The sequence below is a fragment of the Ciconia boyciana genome, chromosome 10, assembly GCF_034638445.1.
Source record: "Ciconia boyciana chromosome 10, ASM3463844v1, whole genome shotgun sequence".
Lineage (NCBI taxonomy): Eukaryota > Metazoa > Chordata > Aves > Ciconiiformes > Ciconiidae > Ciconia > Ciconia boyciana.
Window position 1 is genome coordinate 6257873 of NC_132943.1, and position 13439 is coordinate 6271311.

General features: G+C 36.9%; 1 protein-coding gene across 1 annotated transcript in view; it reads left to right on the forward strand.

The window, feature by feature from the left end:
• The first annotated feature begins 4271 nt into the window (after positions 1 to 4271).
• Positions 4272 to 13439, forward strand: part of LRP1B (LDL receptor related protein 1B) — a 309784-nt gene continuing 300616 nt past the window's right edge. The window contains exons 1-4 of the mRNA XM_072874983.1: positions 4272 to 4442; positions 7397 to 7568; positions 9554 to 9697; positions 11123 to 11359. Of these exons, the coding sequence (XP_072731084.1) occupies positions 4272 to 4442; positions 7397 to 7568; positions 9554 to 9697; positions 11123 to 11359 (724 nt within the window). The remainder of the gene's footprint in view (positions 4443 to 7396; positions 7569 to 9553; positions 9698 to 11122; positions 11360 to 13439) is intronic.

The window sequence follows — 13439 nt, forward strand, 5'->3', positions numbered from 1 at the left end:
AATGTCTGATTGTGCTATACACTATTTGGCTTCTTAGGTGCATCAGAAGTTTTCAGTCATCCAAATGTCCAAATGTAGGGCTTCTACAAGGAAAACATTTCTTTCTCAGTAATTAAATAGGTGGAATATGAATGAGGTGACTGAAAGCTTGGAAAACAAAAGGAAGTGACAAGAGAGAAGTTGCTGGACAAAACCAATGGTGATAAGGGAGGCATATAATGTTGGCAGCTGTACTCAAGCAGTAACTGTCTGGGTCTAAAAGGAAGTTTCTATCGAGGACAGAAGTTTTCTGTCAGGAAAGAACAGCAGGCCTTTTGATGCCCTCCTTACGTGTTTTCAGGGCCTGATAATGAAGGAAGGATGAATCTGTGACTGCTGGTATGAGAACAGGGACTGGGAAGTTCACTGTCACTTTTGTCTCGTGATGGCATTCTTCTCCTCCAGAATTAGTTTTATTTGGTAGCATGACTTTATTGCTATTTGTAGTCGGTGGGTTAGTCAGTTGAGGATATTTTAAAATGTTGTAGAGATTTCATTGCTCAGATGTGGAGGGAATATTCCCTGTGTTTTCCTAGTTGAAACCAAACTCTTGTTGGAAAAACTCCAACCATAACTTTTTAAGACTAAGTTGTTAAGTTATGAAGGGGGTTGTATTTCATAGACTGGAGAAAGTCAGCTAAACCCTGGCAAATCAGCAGAGGGAGGAGGATGTATGTAATAGCTGGTGAGAGGATGACTGTAAATCAGCAGTGTAATAGAGCTGTGAAAATAGCAAATGTCATCCAGTGATGGCCGAATCTCCAGCTGATGCAGGGAAGTTACAGTGCCATTGTACAGACACTGGTGAACTCCTCTCTGGAACAGTGCATCCAGTGCTGACCATGCTTGTTCAATAACATGACCTAAAATTGGAATAACTGCACGGAAGGGCAACATAAAGAGCCTGTCTTATGGGATGAGAAAGACTGACTTCCTTTGCTTATCTTTAGCTGCTAGGTAGAGAGTGAAAGCATTTGATTGCCATCTAGAAATACTTTTGGAGGGGAAGACAGGTGAAAAGAGCTGTTTAAGCCAAATAAGGGTGCTGCAGAAATCAGTAGGTATAATTTAGCCTTGAAGATACCATCATTAGTTATGAGATGTAGATTCCTAACTGTTGGAACAGCAATGAAACCATTCTGGAAGAGCTTCTGGACAGAACATTGGGTCAAAACTACTAAGTACTTTTATTTTTTAAGAAGTTTGAAAAAAGAGTAGTATAGGATGCCTGCAAAGCACCTGGACTTGATGAAGAAGATGGCCCTTTTTGTTCTCGATTAACAATGGGCAGAACATGGGGTTTGTACAGTTTCAAAGAGCTAGGAGAATATTCTGAATTTCTGTGCATGAAGGAGCCTGTAGCTTTCAAAAGATAACACGCCTTAATAAAGTTCAATTTAGTGCCAAAATTTTTACTGTTTTATAGCAGCCTCAATTAGCAGCCTCACTGTGGTAGTCTCAGGAAATAAAGGCCGTAATGAACACAGCTCTCCCTGTCCTGTTAGAGCTGGTCCCTCAAGGTCAGTACTAATGCGTAGTGCTTGGGCTGTACAGGGGAATGCACATGCTCAGTATTCCTGCTGAAATTGCTCTGTGAATTGATAAAAGATTTCACCACCCCCTGCTGAAAATGGATAGGCAAATCCAGCACCATTTGTGAGCAGGAAAATTAGTCTTCAGCTGAAAGAAATACTACTGGAGTGTATCCTTGAGAACTCCCAAGGCAAAGGAAATACAGTGTAATTGCGGGTCAGCTTCATGTGTTATAAATGCAATTCTGATTTAAACCTCATTCTAAAAATCTGCGTTAGTCTTTAAATACAGAATTGCATTTCAAGATTACATCGTAAAGCATTTAATTTTCTTAATTTAATTTTCAGTACGCTTTGATCATACGGCAGCAGTTAGGCAACTACTTTCTTGCTCTGTCTTTTGCCTCTACATTAAAAGATAAAGTTTTATTATTGTCAGTCTCCAGGAGAACAGTAATTATTTTTAAAATGAAAAGTACGTCATTTACACATGAAGTCTTGCTAGCTTCCTTAGCACAAATGTTAACATAAGAGATATTTAGAAAACAAAGAAATGACCCCCCCATCCCTGAAAGCTGGAGAAGCATCTTAAATTAGATACTCTTTACTGTTTCTATTTGTTATTGACATACAAATGTTTTATTTCAGGTCTGATCTGAAAAGAGAATATAGTTGTAAAAGGCAAATAGTTACTATTTCTAACTTGTGTATTAGTCTGTTTTGTGCTATCACGTAGAAATGTTAAGTCATGTATAATACTGTGCGCTAAGCAATCAAGTAGAGTCAGTCTGAAGTCAAGCTCCAGGTCTTTGTAGCTGCTGTGTGTGCATGTGTGTATTTATAGATACACACGGGGCTGCGTGCCTGATCACAGCGCAACCCATTTCGTTCTGTGATTGCGAAATGAGCTTTAGTTGGAATTTTTGAATCTTGAGAGACAAGTTGCATTAAATAACCTAAGTCGAATCCTCAGCAGTACAGACTGTAGACTAGACTACATGTAATTTTTTAAACTATTTATTTTAAATGTAAGAGGTGTTGGCCTTGTTATTACTGATGAAATACATAAAGAGTGTGTGTGTGTATATATATATATATACATATATACACACACAGACTTCTTTGGCTGTTTTTGTTCCAGGTTAAACATTTGCTTTGTGGACATATTTTTTACTTTGCACATCACCTGTAGTATGCACATTTTGATTTATATGGACCTGAATGTTAAGTATGTGTTTTTTAAAATGTTCTTAAAGTACAGCTGGGATACAGAGTTACAATGCAGGGCAAGACAGGAATTCAAAATGATTTTGATAAATAGAAATCCCTGTCAGGAATGGAGTTATCCCTCAGGAATGTTTTAGGTAAAGTTTATTCTGCCTTATGGCCTGGTGATGGACTACATGACCTTTCAAATTCTCCTCAAGCCCTATTTTATGATTCTGTGATCAATTTATTTTGGCATTTGACAGCTGCTGTACATATACTATAGGTAATTCTACTGGCTTCAATACTTGTAATGATTTTTTAATTTCAATGTTTTGCACATGAAACATTTTTAACTACATTTAAAATGTATTCTTATTTATTTGGAGATGGTAATAATAAAGGATATGGGTCTCATTTGGCTATTTAGCAAACATGTATTCTTTCCAGCCTAAAACATACTATAATGCTGAATTTCTATGAGAGGTTACAAGGCTATAAATTACTACTCTTTAACATAAAGATATCTCAAGGTTTATATGCTGTTGATCCAATGTTATTCCCATTAGTGGTAATAACTAGGAGATAATTCACTTCATTTGGAAAAGGAAATCCTGATTCTCAAAGTAGTTTTAGTAACATTCAATCCAGAATCAGATTATTCTTTATAGCATGTTAAAGTCATGGCAAGGTGGTCTTCAGATTGCAAGTGTAATTTAGTCTCACAAATAGGTAATCTTGTTAAAATATTGTCAGGTTAATCAAAATTGACTTGAGTGTACTAAACCCAGTGAATGCTAATCAAGTATCGGGTTAGGAAGCTTTAGTAGCAATTTTAAGTCTTTGATAGTTTCCTATTATTCTTGAATTGAATGACTCATTGGATTTGTGGAAACATTTTAAAGCCTGAACATCCTTCCAAGACTGGATACAAATTCACTACAGACTAAAGCATCTTCTCTAGAAATATATTTTCAAAAACCTGACAGTGTGGATTGCTGTATTTGTTATACCTTATATGCAATGAATTGTTCCCCAAACCATGTAAGTGCTTTGTGGTTTTGCCACTCTCTGTTACTTGTAACTATCTTGCCCTTTTTTATAAATGATGGTTAAAGAAATATTTAAGATTGTAATGTAGTCTCTGTACGTATAGATACCATCCATTTAAAAGACAAGTATTACGTGGTGTATCTGTGGTGTAAGGAAATGCATTTAGAACTTCTGTACGTTCTGTCTGAAAGAAAATTCTATGTAATTGTGAATTTGTTAGAAGATATGGTGAATTTTTTGGGTAATTATATGATTATCAATATGGGTTATTGATAGATGAACCCCCTGAAATGATGAAGAACAAAAACTTGCTTTGCATAGAGCCACCAGGAGCTTTGCACTCTGCTCACGCCCTTCGAAACTTACATCATCTTCTTTTCTTTCAACAGCAAGCTTTTCTTTACAGACTACGGGAATGCTGCCAAGGTTGAGAGATGTGACATGGATGGAATGAACAGGACGTGGATAGTAGACTCTAAAATTGAACAGCCAACTGCTCTTGCACTAGACCTCGTCAATAAATATGTGTACTGGGTTGACATATATCTGGATAGTGTGGAAGTTGTTGACTATCAAGGGAGAAAGAGGCATACAATAATTAAAGGCAGACAAGTAGGTATTTATTTGCAAATTAGTGAAAAGTAATGCTATCAATAAATAAATTTAAATAATGCTCACAGTTACAGTAATTTCACATTTTTTTCTCTTTTTAGTTCAAATACATTAGACAGTAAAAGATCCATCTGCATGTTTTGTTTTATTTGCAATTTAGCCTGTTTTGCAACCTATGGACAAGCTTCCATGCAGTGTCTCATGAACAACGCACCGTGTAAGTCACACACTCCATTGTAAAAGACTTCAGGAGGCAAAATATGGGGCAATGTAAAGATACTAGGCGGTAAATTATTAATGACAAGAAGATATCCTTGCCAGTTCAGGAAGGAGAGACTAACAGGCACAAGGATATTAAAGAAACAGAACAGCAAAAGCTATTCACCTGTTCAGACCAATCTGGATGCCCTTAAATCATATTTTGTTGATGGCAATGATGCTTCTCCCAGTTGATCCAGATGTTCAGAGGCACACATACAAATGCTAAAACTGTATGAGTCTTTCAGCAGGAGTATATCAATCCGTAATTGTTGCTTCCGCTTGGAGAGCAGGGTAATAGGTAGCAAGGAAAGGAAGGGTTCCCTGGTAGGTGTGAGGCTTATGGAAATCGAGGGAAAATTCGCAAAGACCAAACTGTTCCTGGTTGCTACTTGGACTCCCAGAGCTGGCGTGGGTACAGAGTACACCTGCTTCTGCCCGAGGTTAAACAGAGTGTGTAACAATGTGCAGGCAGAATCAACATTTTACCTGTTCTGCTGTCATTCTTTGCTTGCTTCTGAGTAATCACTGTTTACCAAGAGACAACTGGTTAGCATAACTACCATTTAAAAATAGGCAGAAAATGTGACAAAAACCAGTCTAGTTCACCTGGCTAAATAGCAAACACCTTCCTAATTTCTACCAAGTTACTGCCAGTCTTTAGCCAGTTGTTCTGGAATAACAGATCTTGTAATTCCACCCCCCCACCCCCACCCCCCCCCCCGCGGTAACATTTTGGAATAGATACTTTAAAAAAAGAAAGCCATTTTCAGAAGCAACTAACAAATACTTTTACAGGCTTGTAACTGAGTTGTACTGGTGTCATAGGAGAGATGCTTTTTCTTTTCTTTCTGCAATTTAGATGCAGAAGAGGATTCTTTATCAAATTCAGAGGGATTCTTTCTTCTCTAAACTAGCTAAGAAAGGAGAAGGATGTCTGTTTCTTTCAATATGGGTGAAGGGTATTAAGAAGTTTGGCCTTTCGGTTGGTCACTGCTATCACAAAAGGAGAAGCATATTGGTTGTCTTTCCACTCAAATAAAGAATTGGTGATTTTACTACATTATGTGCTTGGGTTTGCCAGGATTTAGAATGACAGTTACTCCAAGTTACTCCTCATTAGTCCAAGGAAAGAGCAGACCAGAAAAGTATTCTCAAGTAATTTTAGGGATTAAAGTTTATTTCCTAAGTACAAGCATATCAAAAGACATGCTTTCCAAATGATACAGGCTTTTATGATTCATGGTCTGTGTGGCTTTCAAAGGACTATTCTTTGTAGCAAGTAACATTTCCATTCTTGCATAAGATAGCTGAAAAGCTTCATGAGATGTAAAAACCAACAAATGCATAAATTAAATACAAATAATTATAAAATGTATTGTAAAGAGTCATATAGTTTTAATAGTGTAAATATAGAAAAGCTCGCATGGGAGTTAAATAATAAAGCTTTAAACTGAGTGCAAGTGGAAATATGGAAGAAAGGATTATAATGCAGAGGAGAATTCAACAATTTGGTACAGATGCATCATTATTTTCAAGGCTGTTTTCTTCTCCATCTTACTATAATTGCATTAAATTTCTATTGGGTCTTAATCAAACACTTCCATTGATCTCAATTTTTTTTTTTTTTTTCCTGGGTAAGGGCAGAATACAATAGCAAGATTTGGCCAACTGAGGGGTAATTTCCAGAAAGGACTGAATTATTTGATGCACGACAGGGGTTTTTTGTTTGTGTTTTGTTTTTTGTTCCTTTTTTTTTTTGTGATCTATGTCTGAATTTCTGAGTAAATGAGCTAAGTAAATACTTTGTGGTGAACAATTTATTGATTAAACTAATAAGATATTCAGCCTGTGAATATGTGAACATCTGCCAACAAATTCTCTTTAATTTGTTCAGCTTTCAAAATTGTCAATGAGGTATTTTACATTTTCTGAATCTATAAATCAAGCACAACCGCTGGATTATCGAACACTTCATGTGCGAGCTGTGATTGGCTAACTAACGTTAGGTAATTTTTAATCAGTGTACCCCGACACATCACAAATTAATACAATTTTAGAATTCACTTTTTGAGAAACAAGCAGTACTGTGTGACCACAACCATATTCAAAGGCACCAACACAAAAGGAACACAAGCATAGCTGAGTGAATTTATTTATTCATTTATTTACTTAAGAAAATATTCAGTGGGTATATCTTGCACTATTTGCCTTGCTTTGATTATAACTAAATAAAAAAATACATCAATTCAACCTATAAACTGTGTTTTAAATATCTATATTTACTATAGTTGTTAGTTAATGCTAGTTAATATTAGTTAATTTATCTTATTATTATTTATTGTTAGTTAATACTAAAATAGGCTGTTGCACTTAAAGTATGCAGAAGCTTTTAATTTAAAAGACAGAGAAACTGGGAAATTCAGAGGATAAATGGTTTTGGTTGCTAAATATTTTGAATTGTCTGCCTTTCTTGTACAAAGCTTTTCTAATTATAAACTTCGAACTACAAGAATATGAACTATACTTGTAGCATAGTTTGTGTTTATTATTTACAAATATTTATTGACGCATTCAGAAATCCTTTTGTATAGCTTAGCATGCACAAGTCACAGTAATGTTTAATGTTTACAAATCATAGATATACCTAAAATACTCAGCTAAAATAATGATATCATGTTTTTTTTCTTTTCCAGATTAGGCATCTTTGTGGTTTGGCAGTATTTGAAAGCTATTTATATACAGTTAATTCAGATAACCTCAGCATTTTACGAATAAACAGATATAATGGCACTGATGTTCAGTCTCTTGCTAGACTTGACAATGCTAAAGAGATCCGTGTATACCAGAAAAGAACTCAAACAGCAGGTAAGACCAAAATTCCTCTTTCTAGGAAACGTGAAACCAGATATTAGGTGGATGTGTGGTTAAAAAAGTTCTTCCAGAAAAATGTATCAGCAGATGCAGTGAAAATTTGTCACCGCAGCAAAACTCTGTTGCTTCTTCATCTGCCAGTTTTCTACATGCTAACTGCCAGTTTTCCTGCATCTCTAAGCTCCTAACACAACCCGAGTCCTGAGCATTCAGCTTGGAGAACCACCAAAGAGCCCTGGTCTGTGAGTTTTCTGGCTCGACACAACACTTTCAGAATTTAACACCTTTAAAACTGTTAGATGTCCAATACTGTCCACACGCTTGGCTCTCAGACCTCAGAGATTCCTGGTTTCTCTGGGCCTGCTTTTCAGACAGACTACGAACCTCAAGAGAGTCCCCGTCTTCGGGGTTGCCAAAAAAGCATGGAGATGCGGGCAGCTAGCCTGCCTAACTGCCAGCACAGCAACTGGTGAGATACCAAATTGCTGTTAAGTTTTCCTTGGTTTGTATAAATATCATCTTTGCCTTTTGTGAAAGAAACCTTCATTTGTGTCTAGAATGAAAAACTCTTTATAATCTCAGAATTTTGGGTAAAATAGCAATTTCTGAAGTCCATAGTCCTGTAAGACTCTAATCATGGCTCTGATCACGTACTTTCTGCATTCAGAACAGCAGTGTGATTTGTGGGAACTTTGTGCAAAGATAGCAAGATCCCAGATGTTTACAATGATACTTTATGAGAATTTTTTGATATGACTGATAGCAATAAATCCTTGCCATGACTGCTTGGATAGAAAGGTAACACATCAATTCTGGTGATCGACGTCCATTAAACAGCCTGACTGCTTTTAGAGAAGTTTCTGAAGTGGTAACAAACTCTAAATTGAGGTAGACTGGGTGAACTAATTTTCACCCTGTAGCTGAGGGCATTGATTTGCAGATGTCAGTGTTTGAAGGAGGTTGCAAACACTGTCTCCTTGCTGTAGGCCTCCCTCTCGTACCCCTGAGGGAGTCAGAGAGGTTGAGTAGAGGAGAGGCACGAGCACAGTGTAATCTTTTATTACATCCTGTGATTACTCTGCTCCTCTTGCCCTTTGTTCACTCTCTACTTCTTTTGTTTTGAATGGACATGTTTGTTGCTTGTCAAGATTCGCTGTAAAGGCTGTCTCAGCTTGGTAGAGTTTCTGTATACCTTTAACAATATCGACCTTAAACCACTTGATTACTTTTTTTAAAAAACAGCTAAAAAGCTTGAGGGAAGGGAGAGAGAAGAGAAAAACATTTTTTGAGCTAAAATACTGTCCGCCTGTTGTAAGCCAGCTTAGTAAACGTAGGATAGCAAGATAAATTTTGTTTTCTCATCGGATTTACCTTAAAGAGTTCAAAAAAATTAATTTGATATATTGGTCTGCTAATTTAGAACCGTGCATTTGAAAATATGAAGTCAAGGGAAAGGAATTCTTTGGCTTCTTCAGCTGGATTTATGTCCCAAGTGTACATACATGGAAAAATGCTACAAGGCTCGTTCTGTTCTTTAGTTTCTGCACAGGTATCTGCCCCAGAAAGCTGCTGTCTAATGGAGTAGAATGAAAAGCAAGCTGCATTGGCATGGGGTTCACTCAGTTCTCAAAAAGCCAACCAACCAAACGAACCAAAGCAACAAATAAAAATGGGGAAAAGTGTCAGCTATCCCAGGGGAGTGCTGCCTGGCAAAAGCTGTGCAGAAGCTTATTCAAACAGGGGTGATCGCTTACAACACTGTAGGGTATGGCTTGATAGCCACAAGATGGCCCTTTGGATTATGTGTCTGTTTTGGGTATCATCTTAAAAAAACACCTTCTTTTGTAGTTATATTCTGGGGAAAGATTTATTGTGACACAAATTCCCTTTTTTTTCCTGTCTAAACTTTCTGCATGCTGATGCATATAATTATCTTGCTTTAAATGGATTTCAATCGTGCTGTTTTTCACTCGCCGTAGTCCGAAGCCATGCATGTGAAGTGGACCCATATGGAATGCCGGGGGGATGTTCACACCTCTGTCTGCTCAGCAGCAACTACAAAGCACGGACTTGTCGCTGCAGGACTGGCTTCATCTTGGGAAGTGACGGCAGGTCATGCAAAAGTATGTTATTTAAATCAAAGAGTCTGCCAGCCACTAATATTTCAGGGTATAGTTCTGGGTATTATTTAACATGCTTATCAATAACAATAGAAATCACGTGGGCCGTTTTTGGGTAAAATTTGTTTGCAACATGTACCTGACACTTTGTTCATATACTCCTTTCATTCCCTTAAAATGATTTGATTTGGCTTAGTTCATAGAAGTGACAAATTAAACCTGGGATGCTGCTTAAAGAATTCTAAAAATTATCACATGTTTTAAGTTAATCAGTCTTACTCTTTCTTTATATACTATGCATTCTCAGAGCAAATAGGTACTGAAATGCTGTTAAATAGTTTGTCACACCTAATTTCTACCCATGCAATCAACTTGTAACTCAGAAGCAGACCATTCATGTGAGTACGTCAAGCAAGGTTCTTCTCAATACTTTGTGAAAACAAGTTTTATTTGTATAACTATGGGTATACCTAACGAGGTATGCGCAATCTGTTGGTCACCCACAGCCAACAGGACAGTCCTGAAAGCCTTGGGGAATACCTATTTTTGCCTGGTTTCTTGATCAAATGGCATTGATTTAGTTCAGATGAAAGGCATGCAGTTAGATACTTTGATGGATGCTGGTAGATGGATATATTTGACCTCAGTCAAACCCCCATACAGTTTTCACTAACAATTCCAACAAAAAACCCTGAGAGGCATTAGGAAAAGTATATATCTTAGAGAATTTTAAGAGGTATATTGATAGTATTAAGGATCTAAGGCTATTTATAAGTATCTTTAATGAAAGAAAATCACCTTACTAAGCTTCAGTTATTTGTAATTAACCTACCTGATGAAATTGTAAAAATCTCCTTAGAAACAGGAAATACTGGTATCCACGTTTTGTATCTCGGTATGAAAGAACAGTGTGCGTTGATTTGTTGTATTCCTTCCCATTTGAAAGAAATTTACTGTAATTTTTTGTCTTGTTTGTTTCTGAGAAACTTCAGGTGAAAAAAAAAAATGTTGGTTTGTATTTGCTGGAGTTTATGGTCTTGTTAGATTTAATGATTACTTCAGTCATGGTCTACATTACCCTGATAGATCCTAATGAATTGTAAAATGTCTACAAAGCTATATATGTCCATTTCACAGTAGATGCAAAGTTATTCTGTGATCTAGCATTGCTTTGCAGTGTGAACTTTTATAGAAAAAAATAATTAGATGTAAGCAGCTCACTGAAGTAATTTGTATTTTAATTAAGGTAATGTAATTACCTAGATTTCTTGAGTTTAGATACCTTCGGAATATATGAAAGTTTAATTTTTGGTGTTGAATAACACTCCTGCTCCCCCACTAATTGTGTAGGTTAATGAAACAGTGACGTTATGCACTGTAAAGATTAGGCAGCATCAGTTGTTTATGTTTGTAATCTTTCTTTTGCAGGACCAAAGAATGAATTGTTTCTTTTTTATGGGAAGGGACGCCCAGGAATAATACGAGGAATGGACCTGAATACCAAAGTCTCTGATGAATATATGATCCCTATAGAAAACCTGGTCAATCCTCGTGCTCTGGACTTCCATGCTGAAACCAATTACATTTACTTTGCTGATACTACCAGTTTCCTAATTGGACGACAGAAAATTGATGGCACAGAGCGAGAAACAATCCTCAAAGATGGTAGGCAATGCTAACTGACAGTGACATTCAGAGAATCTCACTAAGGAGAAGTTGAACTGACATTTACAGATAATTTAAAGCTTTATTTAAGTCTCCCATGGAAAATAGACCCAAACTGGACCGCAAACAGAGTTGGAGATATTTCTGTTTTACAACTTCCTGTTTTTTTTCCCTGAGTGCAGAAATGTAAAGTTTGGTTAGGTTGCTCTGTTGTGAATTCTTACTTTGTCCATTTAAGCTTACACCCGCCAGTGAGTACCTCCTACATCTCCACTGTATTCTTTCAGTAGTTAGATACAATAGATCCATTAATGTAGTTCTTTGTAATCGTTCACCGAGCCATCCCGTATCCTTGTGGACTTTGTAAGACTCCTTCGCTCTAACCTGTATCACAGTGTGGATTCTGGAGCTTATTCAAATAGTTTGGCAGAGTGAGGCTTCCTGTAGTGCTTGCAAACTCATTAGAAAAAAAGCATTGTCTTTCCTGATGCATTTTCCATTGTATACATGGAAGCAACAGGAAGACCTAAACATTTTTTAGAACCTTAATTAAGATGTTTGTACCATTTATTATAGCAATGAGAGAAAATACCAGCAGTTCTCTAATTTCCACCTCTCCCACCATGCTTCACAGAATCTCCCTGGTCTAGAATAATATCTCGTCATACTAAATGCTGTTTCAGTGATAAAACCTCCAGTTTGTCAACCCATATTTCTTTTTCTTTTATGGACCCTTTTCATGAAGGACTGCTTCAGCAGGAGGTAACAACTGCCTCAGTTGAAAGCCATTCCACAGTAATTATTTTCTAGTACTTAAGAAAATAAGCGGTATGAATATTCATCTTGGCCTTCAGAGAGCTTAATATCTTTACTGGAAAATTAAACTCAAGACAGTGAAAGTAACTAAAATACCATTGTTTTAGCACAGGGATTTTCATTCCCTGTCATTAATAACCCATGTTTTAACCCACCTGTCTCAGAGAAGTTATCTCCAGTTTGCAGTGATGTGGTGCTGTTTTGGTATAAGGTCTCTCCACAGAGCTCGGAGTCTGCACAAAGATACCTTCAGCAGTAGTTGAAAGGAATATATGGCTCTTTACCCTATATTGGTATGAAATATAGGGTAATGTGGAGGATAATAGGGTGAATAGGGTAAGGTGGAGAAATGAAAGGCAGCTGTCTGAGTAAGTAATGAATACTCAGCTGTCAATCTGGTAATTCTTCATTTCACTGTGAATATGGAAATGGATAATATACATCACAGAACTTCCATTGCTGACTTTCTTTTACTAAACAACACATGTTTCATTTTACAACAAAGTAATCCAAATGTGGAGTAGAGGAAGGAGCGGACAGTATGTAGATTTAAACATTATAAGGCAGCACCAAGGAGCATCCTTGCTGAAAGGTGTCAAACAGGTTGAGGTTACTCTAATCAAACATGCAAATGTGAATAAACTTTGTATACAAAACCAGCAAATTGAGGAGACTTTTAAATAATGTTTAACTGGAATTTCTACTCTTCATAAGTACAGCTTAGCAAAAATACCAATGCAATACCAAGAGAGTTATGGATTATCCGATGATATGTTATTGGTGGTCCTAATACTTACAAAGACCAAAAAAAAAGGGTCACTGTCATTCTCCCTCCACTCCTTCCCCAGGAGCTTACACTGTTAGTTAGAACTTGGTGTAGTTTCATAACTTTAAAGTGTGCTTAAAGAACACTTGTTAATGTATTTTTCATGACTTAAAAAATTAATATGGCCTCCAGCCATGCAACCTCAGCTTTCATTCTTGTCAGCTCTCAAGAACTCAGCAGGGACAGATTAAATCATTCCTTGGTGGAAGGCTACTAGAGAAAATCAGGTGTGGCAGGAGGTGCTTTAATATTCGCTCTGAACAGCATGCTGCTAAGGAACTCTGTCTGTGGTAGGTGTCACTTCGCAGATTGGAAGTTGTCATTTTTTTTGACGATCAGGTTTTACAAGAACAGATATGCTAGCTCAAACAACACTGTAACTCAGATAATTACAGTTTGCTTACATGAGAGCCTGATCCTACAAGCTGTTGACTGGGA